The following is a 22595-nucleotide window of genomic DNA, read 5'->3' as shown; positions in this document are numbered from 1 at the left end:
GTAAATCTGCGGTTATCACAAACTATAGAGATTTTCCCTCAGAGGGGCCGAGGTACCGTTTCCCCAGATACTACCTACAGTTAAAGAGCTAAATCAAGGTCCAACAAAACTATTTTGCATTGGAGTACATTATAAGAGAAAATATTTAAGTAAATACTGTTCATAAATCCAACCCGTCGCAAACCACTTATCAGGCAATGTCATCGATATTTCCTGAACCTGGTTGACTTCACTGGTTCCACAAATCAAGGAAAATCCCAACGGCCACCAGTTCAGGGTTTTACCATCCTCCATCGAAAGAAATCAATGCTCCCCTCCCAGTTCTGCTTAGAAATTGCCCATCGAAGAAGCGAATATACACGAGTCACCCGTTACACTGCACTGGTTTTCAGTTTCACTGCCCCAGATCGGTTTAATAGTCCTGCGGACCGTTATTCTTGCAAGATACGTATAACTTTAGGTGCTCCTGCTGTAACTACGAATTTTGAAAGGCGCGCGGTTTCGGTGCTTAGTGCTTCATCAGGATTTTCGGGTTAAAGCAGTACTATTTTAGGAAATTTTTATTTACTTATTGTAGGTAAGACACTCCGTTTACGTGAAAATCAAGGTTTAATGAATTCATGCATATTCATGTTATCTAATTTTAATTCAATGGTCAACCACAAATTATAGTAAAAATAGCGGTTGCAGTAGCTAATAATTTCAATTCAGTATTCACCTTGATACTGGCGCGGTCATCAATGGTTTCAGTTTTATGAATTAAAATGCAAATAGTTGAAAGAATCGCAAGAAACTAAATTAAAATGAAATTATGATCCTTGATTTATTGCAACAATGACTTTCATACTTTTTTCGCACAATATTGCAGCTCATCTGAAAAGGATATTTCCAAGGATAATCCTAACATGGATGGTACAGTATGCTCGAAACTCTATTGTTTGGTGTTGTGTTAAAATAATGTTAATGCACGATTTTTCGTAAATCCGTAAAAAATCAATTATTGTATTGCCGCCATGATTAAGCAAATTCATAAAAGTTGCTGTTTGGGAAAAAAGTGCACTTTGCACTTATAAGCTGATTTCTACTCCTTTCAAAATACACTATATTGCATAAATATCACCTGATTGAAAATTTGCAAGAACCATATTAATATTGCATGAAATGCGTGGTTTACACGTGTATAGGCATTTTTTCTTAAGTTGTTATCTCTTATAGTTTGTAACGCTTTTGCATTATACGTGCTTATGCATTTTGTCTGATATGAAAATATCCTGAGACACAATGATATACGATGATAGGAAAGACTTAATCAAAGATTTGGATTTTAATGAGAATTTTTTTAAGCTTTCCTTAAAAACTAAGTAGTTACCGACAAGTCCAAGAGGAACATATTTTTCAATTTTTTTTAAAGAAATTTTTCCTAAGCATTCTTTTAAAGGATTTTTAATCCTTTATTTCTTCGTCGTTCCTAATCTTCGTTTCTCCGCCTTTTTTCATAATGGACGCGATCTTTCCGACTCATTTCCTTTCTTCATTTCTACATGTTTTCTTACAAGGAGGCCTCTTTTTTTCTATTCACACATTTTCATATATTTTCCATCCAATTCTTCAGATGCCTTCCTATCCATTTAATGAGTTCCTTCTCAATGTTGACAAGCTTTTTCCTTCTCCAATCCTTTACTTTTCTTAGCTGAATGTTAAAGAGTTAAGAAGTGCCTCACTTTCTTGACACCTTGAGGAGTGGAATGTGATTTATCACTTTTCTGCCTTCCTCAATTTCTTCTAAGATGCTTTACGGCACCTTCTTCCAACGTCAACGAGTTTTTTTTGAGTCTTCAGAAGCTTTTTTTCTCCATTTCTACTACGTATAAATATTTAGTATGTCAAAATAAGTCCTAGAATAAGTGTCTCCTTTCAAGCGTCAAAAGGGTAAATTTAACAAAATTTCATTCAAACTCTTGAATATGGAAGCAGCTTTTAATCAAATCACAACTCTGAATAAAAGCACTTATAATTGCTTTTTCTCATGTTGCAGAAATGGAGGCTAATAAGTTTAGGGAGTTCGGGAAGGCAATGATCGACTACACGGCCGAATATCTGGAGAATATTAGGGATCGGTAAGTGGATTATTTTCAGCTCCCCATTTCCTTTGGGGATTGGAATATAATGACTAAATGCATTTTGAACTATAAAATTTCAAAAGAAAAGATTTTGTTTTTTTCGCCAATGTTGGTGTATATTTGCCTATGTTTATCTTCACAAAGCTAACCGTACCAGCATAGACAAAATGTATTTTAATGTTTATTTTGCTAAGCAAAGGAATGTATCCTTTTTTTTATAAAATTTCAGGAGAGTTTTACCTGAAGTTCAACCCGGGTATCTGAGACCCCTAATACCTGATAGCGCCCCAGAAAAACCGGAAAATTGGGAAGAAGTTTTGAAGGACGTAGAAAGAGTGATTATGCCAGGGGTAAGTACCTTTGAAAAGTGACGTATATGAAAACATGTTTTTAAGGAATTATCTACAACCAAATAGCGAGTATCATTAGAAATTCCCTGTAAATGCTTTTAAACAAATTTACCACAAATTATGGAAAAATTCTTAAGTGTTGAGTAATATTATTGTATTTCATTGTCTAGTGATTTATTAAAGTCGTATTCATGGAAAGATATTATTTTTTATTTAATAGTTTCTTCTTAGTAACTATTTAATTATCCAAGCAATTTGATATTTGCTTCTATGTAGTTTAATAACGCATCAATATTAATTCTCCTACAAATTGTTCGTTTATTTATATTCCAATGTAGAAGTATATTTTACTTTGTTTTTTTGCCCATATTTTACTAAAATGATAGTGAAATGAAGGAAGAAAAAGTAGAATCAATTCAAATGTTGAAAGCATTTTTAAGAACATTTCAAAAGAGACATTTGTGAGTAATCAGTTGTCATTGTAAGGAATTTTAGGGATAAATTCGAGGATAAATTTACGAAAAAACGATTCCAATAATTTACAAAAAATATTGTTTTACAGATTCTCTTTTATTTTGTAAAGGGCCGGATTATTACAAAAATTGTCCTGAAGGGCAAAATTGGTGCTATTGTCAACGTTCGATGTTGTTTTAAGTTTACCTACAAGAAGTACTGAAGCCTCCTCTAGAGTTTTAAATTGAGGCAACTTGGACTTGAAGTGCTTCCTTCGAACTATAGAACTTTGAATAGTCGAAATAACTTGAATTAATCAGAGCTTAAATCTGCAATTTTAGAAAGCACAAATAACTAAAATTTAAAATATTTACTAGTTCTACGTACCTTCTTTCAAACTATAGAGACTTAAAATAACCTGAATTAACTTAAATTCAAAATGCGGTTTTTTTTAATTTGAAGTAACTGGTGGTAATCGCTAAATTCAAAACGTCTTAAACTGCATATATCCTGCATTCGAAAGAATTTCCACCGTAACTCTGAAAAATTAAATTGCACTAAAAATTTAGTTTATTTACCTATAGTTTAATTATTTTAATAAAATATTAAGTTACTGGTACCATAGACTTAATTGTCGACCATGAAACTATTGGTTTGTCTTGGTATTCTAAGCATGAAACTTGATTTGAGTTTGACTCTTTTTTCAAACTAAGCAAAGGAACTTAAAAATCAAGAATGGTAGATCTAAAAGGTTTTGAGTCAGTGTAATCATACATTCATCATCGACAAAAAACGAACGTTGTTTCCACTGTATCGACAATCCCCATAGGCGATATAGACCCGAGTGGAGATGAGTAAACATTTTCCTCCATCTAATTTCAAGTGAAGTAATTGAGTGAAAGTGAAAACTGCCTATTCACATTTTTATTCGTTAGAATCTTCTCAGTCCATTAGCGCACACCACGACTCTAGGTTTCCCTTCTTGGGTTTTGAACTTCTGAAAAACCAATATAATTTTATTCGGTTTTGTTGGCTCGATGTAATAATATAGAATGTTAAATTACAACATGACTTTTTATTACAGGTCACTCATTGGCATTCACCCAGATTTCACGCTTATTTTCCTACAGCGAATTCCTATCCTGCCATAGTTGCAGACATTCTCAGTGGAGCCATCGCATGTATCGGATTTTCATGGGTATGTATGTTTACAAAAATAATTCTTAATGTGTACTGTTATCAAAAGCTTTCCTACTACTTTTGTTGATAAATACCTTATGTCTGAAACCAATTTAATTAACTTAACAAAGCAGTCGAACAATAATAAATCAAAATCCAGAAGCGAACTCCCACTGACACAGCAACACGTCATAACCGTTGATATATTGATCGAGCTTTGGGCACTCAACAAGTGCTTAACAATCAAGGGCTCTTCTCTTTATTCCATTCCGGTAAAATGAAAAGCTTGTTCTCGGCCTTCCACGGCACATTTCCGACTTTAAAAGGGTTTTCTGGAGCGTGTTAGCCGCCCTCTCGGTCATTAAACGCCAAAGGAGCTTAATTTGCCCTTTAAGTGAATATTGACAAGACAATTATCGTAGATTAAAGTCTTGCCAAATTCAAAGTAATTTATGTACTTTTTTAAAATACCTTTAATTCCCGTTTTTTTCTTTGAATGTACGGGGTTGGTCCGTATATTTAGACAGCGCCTACTACTTTCATTATAAAAAAAAAGAAAAACTTTAAATACAAAACTTGTAGGATTTATCCTAAATTGCCAGGAAATGTTACGTAACACAACAAATACCCTGTATATTTTATAAACATCGAATAGACCATAATTTTCTGATTTTGAAAATATATAACATTTGGTTTAGCCATTTTCGCAATATTAAAAATTGGGATTATATTGTTTTTCCAAATCTCAATTACCACGAATGAATCTACTGAAATAGATGGATCGAACGTTATTAGTAATTATTATTTATTAATTTATTATTTTCATCTTGGAAATTATGAATTATTTTAGAACTAACATAAACAAATTGCATTTTAATATCATGGAATTAAGATAAATATATTTTTTAAATAAATAATTTACAAAAATTCAAAATTCACCGTGTTGAATGTGTGCACCGTTATTTTCAACACATTTTCTGTAATCTTCATCTAACTTCAACAGATCATTGCAAATAAGCTCAGGATATTCATTTAATGAATCGATACTTGTTTCGATCCTTTCTCTTAAATCCTTCAAATTTTGACTTCTTTCTTTATAGACTTCATTACGTTAATTTTTCTTCTTCTGTGTAACTCATTTTACGGATGAAATTAAGAAAATGTGAGTTCAATAAATTCAAATAAATGATAATTACAAATGATGTTTGGTCCATTTGGTTATTTATGAAAATTGCGATTTGAAAAAACGATATAATTCCGATTTTTGATATCTTCAAAACGGCTAAACCAAATGTCAACATGTTATATATTTTTGAAATCAGGAATGAAGGTCTATTCAATTTTTATAAAATATACAGCATGTTCCATTATAAATTTACCGGCTTGCTGTCCTTTTTTAACTTTGCAATATTCATCTGTTGTAGTACGTAACATTTTGGGCGATTTAACATAAAACCTATAACTTTTCTATTTAAATTTTATGTTTTTTTATAATAAAAGCAGTAGACGCTCTCTAAATATACAGACCATTTCTGTACAAGGTGTTCATTTTTCGAGCTTCACCATTGGAAGCTCAGTTATCTTGAGGAATATGAGGTTGATTATATTAGGGCAAAGTTGCAAAATTAATTTATTTTAACAAGAATGTGTTTTTCAATAGGCAGTGTTGCTAACAATTTCTGAATTCCTTTGATAAACTGAAAGTTTGGTTTTTCGTTTTTTGCTTATAAACAGAAAATGGCTTATTATAATAAGACGAAACCGAAACGGACACTCTGTATAATATTAATTTAAATTTAAATAATATAAGTAATATAAGTAGTATAAGTAATCTTAAATGACAGTACTGTTAATACACAACTAAATTGTTTTCTGTACCATTTTATTTTGTATTTATTACCATCCCTATAGATCGCCAGCCCAGCATGCACGGAACTAGAAGTGGTAATGCTTGATTGGTTAGGCAAAGCCCTGGGACTACCGGAGGAGTTCTTGGCTTGTTCCAAAGGGAAAGGTTGATATTCAGTTGCAGGTGAAATATCTCGTAAATCTGCAATTTGATTTTCCATAGGTGGAGGCGTGATCCAGGGCACTGCCAGTGAAGCTACTCTGGTGGCTCTTCTTGGAGCAAAGGCAAAAGCAGTTGCAGTTGCGAAGAAGGAGCATCCGGATATGAAGGAATCCGATATTGTAGCTAAACTTGTGGGATACACGTCGAGTAAGTTGATTTCATGGAATATAAATTATCATAAGTTATATAAAAAAGTATCCATTATTTTTAAACAATATGCGGACTTGGAATAGGTATATGGCATAATCCTATTATGTTTTAGCTGCAGCTTTTCAACCTCATTATTAAATTGATCCAGAACTTCACTAATACCATTCTCTGGGTATTACAAAGTTTTTCCTTTTCAGTATTCCCTATTACTGCTAGTTCTCTTGAATATTTGTCAGTAAAACTTCGACAGCTATTATTAGCTTTGTTTGTCGAGAAACACGTTCCCTTAGAAATATAGGAAAAAGGGATGGAGTCTTTAAAATGAACATTGATGGTATTTCAATAAAACCAATTCTATACACACTATTTACAAAGAGACATTTATTTATTCGTTAAGTATCTGTAAATATCATTTTCTTACTAGACTTAGTGGTTATCGAAAATTGCTTAGTCACAAATCAATATACAGGGTGTCTCTGAAATGACTGTATAAAGCTTGACTAAAAATTCCTTAACCAAAAATAAGGCAAACTTACCTATATCCAATGAAGCTTTGTTTTGTCGCTACAAGGCGGCAAAGTTTTCAAATAAATATCGTTTTTCTGAAATAATTGTTAAACGATTTTATACATTTTCATTAATTTTGGAACTAAAAGTTATTACATAAATTGGCGTGTTTTGAGGTAAGCGGGATCTTTTTTTAATGCCTAAAAATATTAAAAATGTCACCTAGTTCGTAAATAAAGGTTTGTACTTTTATTACCCCCTATAGAAATGATTTTAATTTTTTTTCCACTAGCTGACTTTATTTTGAACTTTTTTGGTTATTTGTAAATTTTTTTCCAGACATACAGATTCTCTACAAAAAATTATTTGCTATATCTTGCAATTCATCATTGTCGTAAAAACAATGTAAAAAAGCCCGACACGATGTCTAAAGTACAGCATAATTTTTTTTAACGAATTTATTTACGTATTTACGAAAACGGTCAACATTTTTAACATTTGTTGTAAGAATTAAACTAAGTTGGTACTAATTTAGAATTAAAACTTTGTTTATGTTTTTGTTTCGATTAAACAACAATGATGAATTACAAGGTATCGTAAATAATTTTTTTGTAGAGAAACTGTATATCTGGCGAAAATTTTACAAGGGACAAAAAAGGGTCAAAATAGTCAGCTAGTGGCAGAATAAAATTAAAGCCATTTGTACAATTAAGAACAAAAATACAAACTTATATTTACCAACCACGTGCAAATTTGAATATTTTCACGCATTGAAAAACGATTTTGCTTATGATTGCTCAATTAAAGATTGATCGTTTTTATTATATTTGCATAGACATATCTTAATATTCATTTGATTTATAGGTCAAAGTCTTTGTCAATAAGCGTAACGAAGAACTATCTGCTACTACGTTTTGCAAGACTTAATTATGATTTTTATCTTGCGAAACGATAGTTTAAAAAAACTTAGCTATGATTTTGACCCTACGAACCCATAATTTTCCATAATTTAGCAGAAACTGCCCGTTCTTGAGTTAATAAAGAATGGTCAAATTTTAGCGTTATTGATCTAATTAGCCATACTAATTTGAAACGTTTCCTCTAGGTAGGTTTATAATATAATATTAAAACTGATACTTATTGTCTAATTGTATCCAGGTCAAAGTCATTCTTCGGTAGAACGAGCGGGTTTGCTAGGTGGTGTTAAGTTACGTTCTCTTCAACCGGACGAAAGTAACAAACTGAGGGGCGAGACTGTTGAACAAGCCATCAAAAAAGACCGTGAGGCTGGCCTTATTCCATTTTATGTAAGCGTTAACAACCTTTTAAAACATTTCTCTTAGGAAGTTACACTCGTAATTCTCGATTAACTGGTGATTTTGCCGGATCTTTCGGTTTTCAATGACTTATAATGAAAAATATTGCCTGTAAGACCTGGAAACCAAGAAGTAGGTGTTGCTTAGTTTGAAGCTGAAGTGGTACTAACCCCTTTAAATTTACCCCAAAATCAAATTTTTTTAAATCTCGAAAGAATCGGAGGAGTACCTAATGAGTTTAGCAAATTGAACCTCCTTTGACCTTTTACGTTGAGTGTTAGGATTTTAAGGTATTTTAATCCTAAATCAGTCCTTTATTCCGAAATCTTGGTGCCTGGAATATTTCATATGAATGTTTCATGTAGAAATAATGTTTGTTACCATTTCTCTCATAGTGCGTAGCTACTTTGGGAACAACTTCTTCATGCACCTTCGACAGATTAGACGAAATAGGGCCAGTTTGCAACGAAAACGATGTCTGGCTTCATGTAGATGCGGCCTACGCCGGATCTGCATTTATTTGTCCTGAGTACAGGTATTACTCAGAAACTGTTAATTACTTCAGGAAGTTAAAGTAACCATTTACATAGGTACCTCATGAAGGGCATCGAAAGGGCAGATTCCTTTAACTTTAACCCCCACAAATGGCTTCTAGTCAACTTCGATTGTTCGGCCATGTGGCTCAAAGATCCTTCATGGCTTGTGAACGCTTTCAACGTCGATCCGTTGTACCTCAAACACGAACAGCAAGGTAAAATCCGGTTTGAGATACAATACGTTGAAGCATACATTTATAACTCTCCCATATAGGATCCGCCCCTGATTATCGCCACTGGCAGATTCCCCTAGGTAGGCGTTTCAGAGCATTGAAACTATGGTTCGTCCTAAGGTTATATGGTTTGGAGAATCTACAAGCTCACATTAGGAAACATATTGCTCTCGCTCATTATTTTGAGAACTTAGTGAGAAGCGATGATAGATTTGAGATAACCGAAGAGGTCATTATGGGCCTGGTTTGCTTCAGACTTAAAGTCTCCAATGAAATCAACGAGGTGCTGTTGAAAAGAATTAATGGACGAGGTGAGCAAAGTTTACATTTATGGACTACAAATTTCCTTAAATTTGGCGTTTTCCAGGTGTTATTCACTTAGTTCCGTCCAAAATCAGAGAGACTTACTTCATACGTTTAGCAATTTGCTCCAAGTATAGCGAAGAGAAAGACATGGATGTGTCCTGGAATGAAGTTAAAGAGGCGGCTGATGAGGTTTTCAGCGGAAATGGGGTATGAAAATTGGCAGGAATGTTTCGGAGCTTTAAGAAACGTTTATTCAACATGTTCAGATACTGTTATATGCCCATTTTCCGTTGAAAAAAGACCAAATTTTGCAAGTAAAGCTCTCAATAGAGTGTTTAAAAAAGACAACGACTTAGTTTAGTTACCTCAATTTACTAAAGTTACAAAATGTATCTGCAGGGTGTTTCTTAAACACGGTCGGTAACTTGAGAACACAATTGCGTTAGTATTTAAATAAAAAAACTCCCTATAAACATGCTTATCATTATTTGAAATAAATTTGCAACAATCAATGAAAATCCTAAAATTTTACAGTTATTGTACATTGGTAAAGAGCTGCATATTTGGTATAAAATAAACATTTATCTGCCGCTAGTTGCGTAAAGTCCGTTTACTATAAAACCAAACTGACATCACAAATAAAAATGAATTGTTGCCAATCAACAAATATAGCTTTATCTTTGTTTGTTACAATGAGATTTGAACGTCTAGTTACTCCGTTTTCGGGCCAACCTGATGTGGCGTTGATATACATATATTTTCAGAAATTTTGAATATTAAATTGTCAAAATTTTGAAAACAAAATTTGCTTTTTGTGCATTTCTTGTTTTTCCGGCGTTTTTCGAGTTTATTTTCGTTAAAAATAGATTAGTATTATGCAAAAAAAATCAAAAGACCTTTTTTGCTGAAAAATATTAGGAGAATCCAAAAATAATAAAAATGCAAAAAATTCAATGGCTTTCTACATTTTATGACGAAAACCTTGACTGACTCACTGCTATCTACGCCACTGGTGGCAGATAAAAATTAAATTTATATTAAAAATGCAGCTCTTTATCAACTTACAACTATTCCTGTATATTGACCGTTCCAAAGTTATTTCAAATAATGTATATATTTTTTTATTTTTAACAATATGTATCTCGGAATCTAAGGGTTTCCGGCACATGTTTAGAGACAGTTTTTTTTAAATGTCATAAGAAACTGTATTCTGAAGTTACGGACCGTATTTTGGAAACATCCTGTAAACACCGCGTGCTCAGTTAAGTTATAATGGCAGAATGAGGGATGGTCGATATATGTGTGTTGGGTCAGATGAGGAAACGATTATAAGTATTATTATGTAAGAATAAAAAATATAAAAATATATAATTCCCTGAATGTGCATGATTTTCTTAGAAAAAAACCAACAAATTATTTGTCTATATTAATTTTAATTGGAGGTTTTTAAGGTTTGTTTCGATTTAGGAAAATAATTTTTTAATTGTTTTCCTGATGTTCGACTAATTTACATAATACATTTTACTGCCAAATTACTAATATTTTGTAGTATCAAAGGATAATATGGATAATTTCTTTTGTAAAAAACTATTATTTATATCCAATTACCGATAAAACTGCTAAAATTCAGAAAAATACAATTTATTTATAAGTCTCTATAGGTTAACTTAGTTAAAGTTTCAGAAAACAGGCGGAGAGTCTCTATATTTCTATATGAGTTGCAGAATCCTCTCCGCCTCTCTGGTGCCGCTTAATTTTGCTCCTTGGATCGTAGAGATAAAGATATATATTAAGATATAACTAATTTCTGTATGTAAAAATTAAATAAAATGTGACAGAATACATGTTTATGAGATAAATAAGTTGTGTTTTTTGCGTTTTAAATTATTATCTGCACAAAACAAAGAAGTTTACTCGTATTACGAGTATGACGCCACCCAAAAACTATTAAAACCGGTCACGGTCATTGTAGTAGCACGACAAGTTTTAGATGTGTTTTTCTCATACTAATTTGGTTAACCATCTTTTGAAGGTCTTTAAAAATACTGATAATAACAATTTCCATTGAAAACCTGAAAAATCTATAGAACCTAAGCAAAAAGTTTCTTAATACTTTTTTAACACAGAAAACACTCACCGTGTGAGGTATCTTATTAGTGAAGCCAGCTTTTACGGCCTTATGTACACTGGGTGACGTAAATCGAATTACATGGCGCGAACTCAATTATTGTTACAGATAGAAATTTAAAATTTGTAGCATCATATACCTAATGGAGCCAAGATTTTCCTAATGTAAGAAGTCGCATGGCATTTTACGATTAGCCGGATTACTACTAACTGCCGTCTTTTAAGTGACGAGGTACACACATCGCAAACGTCTAGGGATATTACTTTATAACATATTTTTTAAAAGTTAAAAATGATAAATAGTGGCTTTAAATATCAATAAACAAAGATCACCCGATTTCAATCCAATCGAGCATGCATGGGGTCATGCTCCAAAGAAGGGTTTTAAGGAACAATGGTCAATATGAGAACCGATATCAACTGTTTCAATGTCTACGTGAAACATGGAAATCTATCCCTCAAAATTTATTAGATAATTTAATTTTAAGTATGCCCAGGCAGTAACGAAGGCCAAAGAGGCACGCACGAGATATTAATTTTAATTGTTTAAGTTTTTTTATAATATTTCAAACGAACAATGCTCGAATTAATTTTATATGAAAAACTTATTTTTTATTTCACCCTGTATGTCTTTGAAGCATGAATAAATCAAAGTGTTGTTGTTGTAACTAATGAAGAAATAAACATCCTTTATTAATGTATTAAAAATAATCAGTTTAATAATTACCATTTATTTTTTTGAACGTATAAAATATCCCTAGACATTTCTGATATATGTACTTGTTACTGATGATGTTACTGATATATGTCTTTAATTCAAAACGCAATTCTGCTCCAAATCAATTTTACCCATGAATTCATGTTTCATGGAATTTACGCTTTTTACGGGCTCTTTGGATACGAATCAAATTTCAAAAAATTCACCATGATCCCTTTACTTTTTATACATACACGGCAGAACAACATCGGTTATATCCTCATAGATGTGTTTTTGGCAAAAACAAATTGACTAATCTATTTTTCAATTTTACTATTTTGGAAAAAAAAGCTATTTTTTCTCACAGGCTCGTATTTGCAAAGTATTATTTCCATTCGTACGATCAAAAAATATCAAAAAAATGTTAAATTTGCAATTTTCAGCGTTTACGCAAAAGTAAGTGTAATGAATTTGAAGTGCCTAATAAAATTACAAAACGAAAATTTGCTCGCGAATTTCAATTGTGTAATTTCACGACTTATTTCATATCCACTGTTCCTATTTCTGAGTAAACGTTAAAAATTCCAAACTCAAACTATTTCGTGTAGAAAATAAATTTTCTATTCAATTAAAAAAATCTACAAAAATTACTGTAAACGATAAGATTTAACTCTTAAATAAGAGGACTGCGTTCGATCTCAAAAACGTTGACATAGTATTTGTAAGGTATCCTCACAGATTCGGTGGTGGTCCTCCGAATTTCTTGGTTAACCGAACAATCCTTTCCGCCTCACGAATTCCGCTTATTCTGCCCCCGTGAACCGTAGAGTGATAACCTACAAAAAAGAAGTATAAACAGTGAATTAGGGACAATATAGATAGATAAAACATGATTTAAACAAGTCCATTTTTATTTTTTTAATTACCAAAGTCAAACTTCTTATTATGTCTTTAATGTTTCAATCAGTAATAGGCCGCAAAGTAAAAAGATACAAAAAGTTCGTAGGATTGAGATTTATGCACTGTTTATGCACATTCAAATAAAAATTAAATATGGAAATTGGGTAAGATATACCTAACGAAATAACTGCAAAACTAGATCTGAAAAATATTCACAATCTGCTACACAAGACGCACTAATTGTTTCCTATTAGTGACTCAAATTAAATATGGATGATAAATTTTATGAAAGTCTTACCAGCACAGGTAGCTTCCCCAGCGAAGAGTAAAATCGGTGATACTGGATCACAAGAGCCATGCACTGGGCTGCTGAGATCGCATTGGTGTTCTACTTTGGAAGACAGGCTCATGTGGGAAAATGATCCGCAGAAATAAGGATCGGAGCTCCATTTTGACCGAAGGATCGTACAAGGGTAGGGCAAGGAAGGATCTCCAGTAAACTGTCTAAGAACTTTGGTTATTCCTGTTGATAATAAAAATGATCAGGAAAATGGTTTGTATCTTCCATAAAGCAATGATGTTTGCGAAAGATCTACAGGGTGTTTTTTAATGATTACGAGAAATCTTAACGACGGATTCTACGTCGAAAAATAATGCCAGTTTGCTATATAAACCATATTTTGAAAATGCTTCGTTGAAGAAGTACAGGGCGTTGAAACTTAGTTTAAAAAAATGGAAATTTATAAATTTCTTCAAAACGAAAGAGATATTTTAATGACATTTTCTAAGTTATCTTTTATTAACAAAAATTTAAAAAAGCTGTTGAACATGACTCCTCCCATAATATTATATATCCCATAGTGTTATGATAATATTTTAACATTTTATAAGAAAAATTTGGGCAAATCTTACTACCATGAACTTTTTTCTTCACAAGAAAAATCTTTAAAAGACATCTGACCTGATGTTGTTCTGTTTGTCGGATAGTGTAGGATTCGCCCTACTCACTAAAAATCTGGGAATTTCTGTGATCTATAATATCTTGTTTCGATCCGAATCTGTCCCTGTGAGATATATGATCGGAATGGAGAGGTGTCTATGGTTTGTCCTGCTAATTGTTGCCTCCTTGTATCCGACTGATGTCCTTTTGTTTCGCTCTTAATTTTGTTTTCTAGATTATAGAGCCCTGCTTGGTGGAGCATTTTTTATTCCTTCTTTGATTTTTTAGTACCTCTCCTTTGTAAAAATCGGTTATTCATCTCGTACAGCACGTTCTGTCTTTACTTTTTCTCGTACTATTGCAGAAATGGCGTTATTGCAGCGGTTCCATTTTGTTTTGCTTTCCAGCATTCCGTTGATCATAGATTCTTGAGTTAAGATTTCTACACATACGATTAGCTTCTCCCTTTTGTTCTTGGAAAGTTGGATATTGAAATATACAATGTTCAAAAATATTTCAACTCCGCAATTCCTGCAATCGGGTACCATCAACAGAGTGGGAAACATCTAAAGTTGACCTCTGAATGGCTATATTAAATAGTAATTTAGGCGTTTGCGTCGACACGAAGTTCAGAGTTCCAAGTCCGGAATTAATCGCTTAGTCCACTGACCTTTATCTTTTAGATTTGTCTATCGTTCTTGACATTTCCTAATAGTTGTTTTTTTACATCTTTCCTGATTTGATCCATTATCCGTAAAAGTTTACTTAATTCACTTCTTTCCTCAATGAGTAAGGCAATGGGGGCCAGTACTTGCACTGTGTACCCTGAACTAACCGTGTGAGTCTAAATTGAATTCATATGTTCAAGCCAAAGGTAATAAAAGGTTTTGAAAAGTCGAGGCAATGTATCAACAAGAAACTCATGGCCGATAAATTATATAAGAAATCTGATTCAGCCTGAGGTTCTTATGCTAAGAGAGTCAAAGTTCAAGAAAATCCTTGGAAGGCTCCCTGGACAAAAACCACAAAAATTTTAAAAGTCATTCGTTTTACCTTCCGCTACTTCTTCATCCGAACAATGCTCCATAACAATGGATTCTGGCCCACAAATGAAGGCACACAAAACATGTTTGCTGTTTTCCACTTCTTCTACTGAAACTAATCCTAAAATCCAAATAATTTTTCGTTGCCGTTATTGCATAACAGCTGTCCCGTACCTTTAGTCCAGTCACTTCGATGAATCAATTCATCGGGTGACCAAGCAAACTTTATTCCTCCTTCCGACCACACCCAGAATGGCTTCTCATAGTCGAGATAGATCTTGTTGATGTTGCCATAGCCTAGAACATGGAAAAACTATGTCATGAAGTGCTAAGCTAAAGTGCAAATCTAAAGGGAGGACCGGTGTCTTATCAAATGAGCTTACCTAGCTACCTTGTGTGATGGGATTAAAGTGTAGTGGCTTTCCTACATATTTAATTTTTTTTTTAATTTGAATTTTTTCAATATTTTGTGAAGGTCTAGGAAGTTGACAGTTTGTCATGGCGGAAGGTACGAGGGTAGTCTCAGAAACACCCGACCTAACATATTTGTTAAAAATCTACCTATATTACAAAGACCTAATCTTAAAAGGCTTATATTTAAAGTTTGAGGGTACTTCGTTGACTTATGCTTGTTTTGAAGGCGTTTTTAGCGAACACTTTTAGAGATTTTGTGAATATGAAAAAAATTTGTCATCGATGCGTGATTCGGTACTTTCACTTGAAAGGTCCTAGTCTATCCAACGTCATAGCTGAGTTCGATTCTATTATGGGGGAATCTGGTCCTTCGTTGACAACCGTAGAATATTGGGTGGTAGAGTTTAAACGCGATCTTATGAGCTGCTAAGAGGAACTCCTTAGTGGTTGACCCAATAAGATAACCACTCCAAAATTGTGGTGAAAATCCACAAAACTGTATTGGAAGACTATCGGCTCAAATTTCGCGAGTTAGCAGACATGATAAACATTTCAAAAAGTACTGTACATTTTATTTTGACCCAATAATTAAATGTGAGAAAGCTGTGCGCAAGATGGGTGCTGTGATTACTTACAATTGAATAAATAGGGAGCGTTTGGCAAAATTTCGCAGCAATAAAGCTGAGTTGTCGATTCATAACCATGGATGAAACGTGGGTCCATCATTTCATACCCGAGACAAAAGAGCAGTCAAAACAATGGATTCAAAGGGGAGGATCGGCTCCAAAGAAAGTAAAAACCGTTCCGTCTGCAGGAAAGGTGATGGCATCAGTAAAGGAAAAACAATAAATGGAAAATATTATGCAAATTTATTGCAGCATTTGAGCGAAGAAATTAGGAAAAAGCAAACGCATTTGGCGAAAAAGAAAGTTTTGTTTCATTAAGACAACATACCAGTTTTCACTTTCGTCATAGCGATGGCGAAAATCAATCATCTTGGTTTCAAATTTTTCCCTCACCCACCGTATTTGCCAGATTTAGCTTCCTCAGATTATATTCTTTTTACAAACTTTAAAAATTAACTCGGTGGAAAGAGATTTGCCAATAATGAAGAAATGAAGTCCGAGGTTAATACCTATTTTGAAATATTCGAAACTTATGTGCTTTAAATAAACAGGGTGTAGAAGCCACAGAACATGGAAAAGGCTGGAAAAAGTGTATCAATCTCAAAGGAGACTGTGTTGAGAAATAATGTTATATTTTCTAAAATTATTTTTTCTTTAAGTGTTAGATTGTGTACTTCTGGGACTATCCTCGTATCCTTGCGATGTCTATTTTGTTATGTCATTAACCATATCATATGTGTGACATCCTATGAGCTTATGTGACCTGATAGTACAGTGTGTTCGTATGTTAAATTGCATCATACCCAAATTCTGGATGGCGTCCATTTTATTTGCCGGCAATGATGGACAAAACATTTCTTCTGCGTGCTCTTTTAACACTCCCAGGGACACGGTAATAACCACGTAATCTGCGCAATACTCTTCTCCATCGCAACATTGAACTATCGCTCTAGGACTTCCGTTCTTCCTTTCTTGGACAGTGTTCCACCTTATCAATCCTACAGGTTTATTAAATTTGACGCTGCAGCTTGTAAGCTCTTTGAGGAGCGGTGATAGAATCCCTAAAATAGAAACGTTTTTAGTGGTGAACGTCTTATCACAATGCTCTGATATTTTACCTATAAAACCCAGAGGTATCTGAACGCTACCACCAGGAAGACCGATAAAACTGCCGTAGTTGTCAGCGCTGACTTCGTTCAAGTCTTCACCAACTTTTTTTCGGATTCTATGTGTGAGACCGTACAAAATCCTGGATACTTTGCATCTTTGGTTTTCGGGAAAGTTCTGCAGTTCTTGTTGAATTCTTAAACCTTCACAAACTTTTTTAGAGCGTATTATAGGATGGGTTAGTGGATTTACTAAAGAAGTTCAAAAGAGATCCGTGTTCCTTGCCACATCCCATGGCGAAGAGAGATACAGCTTCTCGCTGGATTTGGTCAAACACGTGGTGAGCCACCATTGCAGTGGCATGATCAATGGCCCTTCCATCGCTTGTTAAATGAATTCTAACGAAACGGTGTATTAAAAGGAGCTTAGGGTAAAATTTCTGTTACAGTACCCTTTGGAAGAATCGCTTCTTTTCAAGGGGGATTTCAGCAATCCTTCTTGGGCTGCCAGAGTAAACACTGGGTTGTTAATGCAGGCTCCATGAATATATTGGGCACCCATCTCAGCTACAACATCGCCAAACCAACAAGAATGGATTCTTCCTCCTGGCCTAAGTCACAAGTTTTGTAATGCATAGGGAATATTAAGGTTTTTCTTAGAAAACCTATCTGTTGCTTCGAGAACAGTGAATTTGCTGAGTCCACACTGAGATAGCCTCTGAGCTGCACTGAGCCCTGCAATGCCTGCTCCAATAATCACTACTGAAGGTTCCGCAGTGCAGGGATCTATCATGCTGTCGGTGATCACGCATTCCTTCAAACCTTTGGTTGGATCTTTTTTTGCCGCAGAAAATGTTCGAAGAACGGTGCTTAGGATCACACTAAATCTACAACAACATCCATTATTGTGTCATGGAGTAAGTCAAATATAAGAAGTGTTTAACTATGACTTTCATTTTCTATGTGAATTTTCCTTGTGGTTTCAATAATGCTTACCTGCCGTTTCTACCAAGAAGCAAACTGTTGAAAGGCGACAATGCTTGCACGAACATTTTCAATTCAAATTTAGGTATTTAAACTTTGATGATTAATGATTTTTCGATTATTAATTATTTGACATAAGGATGATTGGTCATTAGTTTGGTGGGTTGTTTATTGGGGATACAGTCTGACTATCGGAAGGTGTTCCAGAGTTGCAGAATCAATTTGCTGGAACTTCCTTGATAATAGAAAAGGTAGAAATTAAAAACACCTATGCTTTATGAACTAAAAGACAGTTTATTTTAAACGGCAGTTTTAAGAGTGACATTGTTTCATCATGTTAATAAAAATAAGGAAAAATAATGTATGTCTGTATAATGTACATATGTGGAAAGAACTAGGAAGGAAAAAAATTATTATTCAACGAAGATTAACAAAACTAAAGTGTATGGATTGTAATTATACAAGGTGTCCTTTAAACACACAACAAAAATTTAGGGGGTTATTTCCTTGATTATTCTAAGAATATTTTGTTCTTCAAATGATTTTTGCAAAGTCTCTTTGTTTTGAAGATACAGGGCGAGAAAAATTTCGGCAATAGCAATATTTTATTACTAAATTTTACATGTAAAGCTTCTTAATTTGCAAGAACCGGTTTATAGGTTTTTTTTTGGCAGCATCGTGTCTATAATATTATATCTATAATATATATATTTCTGTAGTACACTGATCTTTTTACTCTTTTCTCTTATTATTTTACTGGTGTTTATTTGTATTGTATTTAATTGCTGTTTTAGAATTACAATTTCGTCTTAAATAGCGGCAAAATTACTTTGCGCTGCCTGTCTGTATATCTGCCATTGGTGCTCCATGTGGGTTTTCCATTATTAGAGCATTATTTAGCATTACTTCTTGTGGAAACATTTTTTACAAACTATTCCTTAACGATCTTGAGCTCAACATCACCTCGCACAAGAAATAATAGTGCACTCCTCTTAGTAAACACCCTTATCGCAGCAGCCGAGACACGTCACAGGCGGTTCGACTCTCAAATAAATATTTATCAAAAAGATAAACTAATAAAACCTTCCTATTAGACTATTTTCCTTATCTCTTCAAATTAATTTACTTTTCCTAACGCGCACTCTTACTTTTTAAAAGTCCTACTTAGAACTATTGGTCCATTGACCACTCTTTATTCCGGTTAACATTATGACATCAACACGGCAAGCAGGTGATCATATAAGTATTACGAATGATGTAAACGGAAATGGAGAAAGTTGCTGAAACCCTTCTTCTTACAGTATATGATTTGGTGAAATAATACCGCATTCCTTTCGAGGTGACGATGATAAGATGAACATACAAGAGTTCAAAGATTTCGCTGGTGCCTCTATAGAATTCATCGCAAATTATTGTGAAAATATAAGAAACGTGTAAGTACTGTATTTGTTTACCAATAGAAGTAAGTCTTTCTGGGAAAAATTAATTAATGAAAACTCAGTCTTTTCGCCATATTTTCTCTCTTTGCGTAGTAGGTTTAAAATATGTATTAGAGCGGTTGTTTTCCTTTGTAACTTTTCCTCAGCATATACAGGGTGATGCAGGATTTAATAGGAAAAATTTAACAGGCCATAGAACTCCGAAAAATATATAGAAAAGTTTATACTTGTATGTTTTAACATTTAGTTTTCGAAATTTAAAGTGATAAAAATTTTTATTTGTTTTTTTTGTTTATAGCTCCTACGGTTTCTAAGATATTTTCTGAAATTTTTAGCCTATGCAGGGCAGTGATATTTCGGAGGTTAAGCACCTTTTTGTCTGTCTTATTTTTTCTGTGCTACGCCACTGACCATTTGTTTCAGGAAATTTGAATTTTTTATTTAATTTAGAAACTTCTGTGTCACTTGCATTTATTCCATATCTGTAAAGGTTTTGTGAGTATTTGTGGAAATAAGGTAGAAAACACAACATTTTTAACGTAATTAAAAGACTCATCGACTTAAGCCAGATGAATAGAAAAAAATCGCGCATTGCCTGTAATTTCTTCAAATAACTCGAAATCTACTATCAAGAATTTCAAATTTCATGAAATGACCAATTGGTATGATGCTGACGACAGAAAATTGGGATGGTTGAAAGGGGCTCGATCTCAGAAAAGTAATCATCTTATGGACTGCCAGCGTAATTTGAAAAGGCTAAATATGTCCACAACTTTTAAAACCAGCACACTTTTTCTTTTCCATGTTCTATTTCATTCTAACGGAAAACACGTACTTTAGGCCAGTTCTACCAAACGTTGAACCTGGCTATCTAAGTCAAGCCCTACCAAAAGTAGCTCCTGAAAAAGGAGAGCACTGGAATTCCTTAATGGAAGACATCAACAAAACAATAGTTCCGGGGTTAACTCATTGGCATTCGCCATACTTCCATGCGTTCTTTCCAACGGGACAATCCTATCCCGCCATCGTCGGCGAACTCTTTATGGCTGGCATCGGCGCTGTAGCCACGGAATGGGTCTGTTATTATACTTCGTTATGAAACAAAAAATGTCTAAAGTATTTTCGTTTCAGGAATCTAGTCCTGCAGTTGTGGAACTAGAAGTGCGAGTAATGGATTGGCTGGCCAAAATACTGGGATTGCCTGAAGAGTTCTTAAATTGCTCTGAGGGACCTGGAGGAGGCCTGATTCAGGTCTGCCAAAGCATTAGCAATACGAGAATGTTACTTATGTGGTTGATTTTAGAGCGCAGCAAGTGAATCTACGTTAGTGGGAATACTCTCAGCAAAGCACAAAAAAATTCAACAACTGAAAACTGAGGGAACCCCGTTTCCAGATTGGGAGGCTGAAGAAAAGTTGGTGGCGTATACCTCGAACGAATCGAATTCATCAGTGGAGAAATCTGGCCTCATAGCTTCAGTAAAAATGAGGCTCCTTCCCACTGATTCTGAAGGTTCTTTGCGAGGAGACGTTTTGCACGAAGCTATAAAGAAAGACAAAGAACAAGGCCTTATTCCATTCTGTGTTGTTGCCTCCTTGGGGACCACTGGCACCTGCGCTATGGACAATCTAGAGGAAATTGGGCAAATATGCACAGATGAGAAAATGTGGCTTCATATTGATGCTGCCTATGCAGGAACAGCCCTAGCCTGTCCTGAATATCGTTATCTCTTGAAAGGAATTGAATACGTGGACTCATTTAATTTTAACCCTCACAAATGGATGCTCGTCAATGGGGATTGTTCAGCGATGTGGTTTCGAAATTGCAAGTTTGTCGAAGAAGCCTTTAAAGCTAAAGCTACTCTCAAAGTGCCGGTGTTTGAGCCTGAATTAGAGCACAGGCAAATTCCAGACGTGCGTAGATTCAGAGCCCTTAAACTGTGGTTTGTGATTAGGATTTATGGAGTGCGAGGAATTCAGAACCACGTAAGACACCATATTGGTTTAGCCACATACTTGGAAGGACTTGTAAAAGCCGACAAGAGATTCAAAGTAGTGATTTCAACTTTGGGAGTGGTGTGTTTTCGGCTTCTCAGAGAGGAATCAGTAACTCACGTAATTTTAGAGAGAATTGCTAAAAGGAAGAATATCTATATCATGCCCTATTACTACAAAGGGCAGTTACTCTTTAGGTTCGTAGTGTGCAGTCGGTTTACTCAGCAGGAGGACATTGACAAATCCTGGAGTGAAATTTTATCGCAAACTAACGAGGTTTTGAAGGAGTTTGAGGATGATAATATTAAATGCAGGAAAATTGATAGGGCGATAGGGACTGGTCGTGTGTAATGCAGAATTACGGAGTTGAGAATAGTTGTAAAAATAAATTTAAAGGAACATCTATTCTTGCCCGTAACATATAAACCATATTATTAGACTTTAGTTCTTATATTCTTAGCATATTTTTGTTAATAAATTAACTAATGTTTTACATAAAAAGAATTGTATTCATGAATTTATACAGTACGAAGGCTGTCTTTTATGTTCTGCATACAGGGACATACAAGGATAGTTCTAAAAGTACCCGACCTGACATATAAATGGCGATTTTTTGTCAAAAATTTGGTTATATTACAAAAACTTTACCTTAAAAAGCTTATGCTTAAAGTATGAGGATGCTACGATTTGTATTTATTTTGGGGCCGTTTTTAATGAACGCTTTTAGAGATTTTGGGAAGAGGGATAAATTGGTCATCCATAGATGACTCGATGCTTTCACTTGAATGGTCTTAGTCCATCTAACATCAAAGCAGAGTGAGATTCTACTTTGGAAGAATCTGGTCCTTCATTAACAATTGTAAAATATCGGGTGGTAGAATTTAAACGCGGTCAAGACGCACTTCGCAGGGGTCGGTCCAATGAGATGACCACTCCAGAAATTGTGGTGAAAATCCACAAAATTGTACTGGAAGACCGTCAGCTAAAATTGCGCGAGTTAGCAGACATGATACACATTTCAAAAAGTATTGTACATCGCATTTTGACTGAACAATTAGATATGAGAAAACTGTATACAAGATGGGTGCCGCGATTACTCACAATT

At 34.2% G+C, this 22595-nt stretch overlaps 3 protein-coding genes across 5 annotated transcripts; 2 read left to right on the top strand and 1 right to left on the bottom strand.

Moving 5' to 3' along the window:
• Positions 1-348: 348 nt before the first annotated feature.
• Positions 349-10697, top strand: LOC136408988 (aromatic-L-amino-acid decarboxylase-like). Its single transcript, XM_066390239.1, has 11 exons — positions 349-577; positions 2036-2117; positions 2350-2470; positions 4008-4121; positions 6014-6116; positions 6174-6320; positions 7989-8137; positions 8542-8681; positions 8737-8897; positions 8957-9226; positions 9283-10697. Exons 2-11 carry the CDS (start codon positions 2038-2040, stop codon positions 9432-9434), a joined length of 1437 nt encoding a protein of 478 aa, XP_066246336.1. The 5' UTR covers positions 349-577; positions 2036-2037; the 3' UTR covers positions 9435-10697.
• Positions 10698-12777: 2080 nt separating this feature from the next.
• Positions 12778-18135, bottom strand: LOC136409310 (spermine oxidase). Its single transcript, XM_066390733.1, has 10 exons — positions 18071-18135; positions 17740-17961; positions 17527-17685; positions 17328-17473; positions 17087-17278; positions 16772-17029; positions 15103-15225; positions 14939-15049; positions 13244-13468; positions 12778-12881 (listed from the first exon to the last, which is right to left on the bottom strand). Exons 1-10 carry the CDS (start codon positions 18124-18126, stop codon positions 12778-12780), a joined length of 1596 nt encoding a protein of 531 aa, XP_066246830.1. The 5' UTR covers positions 18127-18135.
• Positions 18136-19171: 1036 nt separating this feature from the next.
• LOC136408989 (3,4-dihydroxyphenylacetaldehyde synthase-like) lies at positions 19172-21867 on the top strand. 3 transcript variants are annotated; one of them, XM_066390241.1, is made up of 5 exons: positions 19172-19301; positions 19360-19491; positions 20338-20572; positions 20629-20748; positions 20801-21867. In XM_066390241.1, the coding sequence occupies exons 2-5, from the start codon at positions 19412-19414 to the stop codon at positions 21839-21841; spliced, it is 1476 nt and encodes a 491-aa protein (XP_066246338.1). In that variant the 5' UTR covers positions 19172-19301; positions 19360-19411; the 3' UTR covers positions 21842-21867. The 3 variants fall into 3 exon arrangements, with proteins under 3 accessions (XP_066246338.1, XP_066246337.1, XP_066246339.1); XM_066390240.1 differs by having other exon boundaries at positions 19277-19491; XM_066390242.1 differs by having other exon boundaries at positions 19284-19491; positions 20343-20572.
• The last annotated feature ends 728 nt before the right edge of the window (positions 21868-22595 follow it).

This window comes from Euwallacea similis, chromosome 5 (genome assembly GCF_039881205.1).
Source record: "Euwallacea similis isolate ESF13 chromosome 5, ESF131.1, whole genome shotgun sequence".
NCBI lineage: Eukaryota > Metazoa > Arthropoda > Insecta > Coleoptera > Curculionidae > Euwallacea > Euwallacea similis.
The sequence above is the reverse complement of the archived record's forward strand: the minus strand, read 5'-3'. Positions and strand labels throughout refer to the sequence as shown.

Bases quoted from the DNA above. Each gene is read 5' to 3' on its own strand.
- LOC136408988 (XM_066390239.1), top strand. From the start codon at position 2,038: ATGGAGGCTAATAAGTTTAGGGAGTTCGGGAAGGCAATGATCGACTAC. The intron at 4,122-6,013 runs GTATGTATGTTT...CCATCCCTATAG, and splicing joins CATGTATCGGATTTTCATGG to ATCGCCAGCCCAGCATGCAC. The intron at 6,117-6,173 runs GTTGATATTCAG...GATTTTCCATAG, and splicing joins GGCTTGTTCCAAAGGGAAAG to GTGGAGGCGTGATCCAGGGC.
- LOC136409310 (XM_066390733.1), bottom strand. From the start codon at position 18,126: ATGTTCGTGCAAGCATTGTCGCCTTTCAACAGTTTGCTTCTTGGTAGA. The intron at 17,962-18,070 runs GTAAGCATTATT...ATGTTGTTGTAG, and splicing joins CTTCTTGGTAGAAACGGCAG to ATTTAGTGTGATCCTAAGCA. The intron at 17,279-17,327 runs GTAAATCCACTA...AAGTTTGTGAAG, and splicing joins ATCTCTTTTGAACTTCTTTA to GTTTAAGAATTCAACAAGAA.
- LOC136408989 (XM_066390241.1), top strand. From the start codon at position 19,412: ATGAACATACAAGAGTTCAAAGATTTCGCTGGTGCCTCTATAGAATTC. The intron at 19,492-20,337 runs GTAAGTACTGTA...CACGTACTTTAG, and splicing joins TGTGAAAATATAAGAAACGT to GCCAGTTCTACCAAACGTTG. The intron at 20,573-20,628 runs GTCTGTTATTAT...TTTTCGTTTCAG, and splicing joins GCGCTGTAGCCACGGAATGG to GAATCTAGTCCTGCAGTTGT.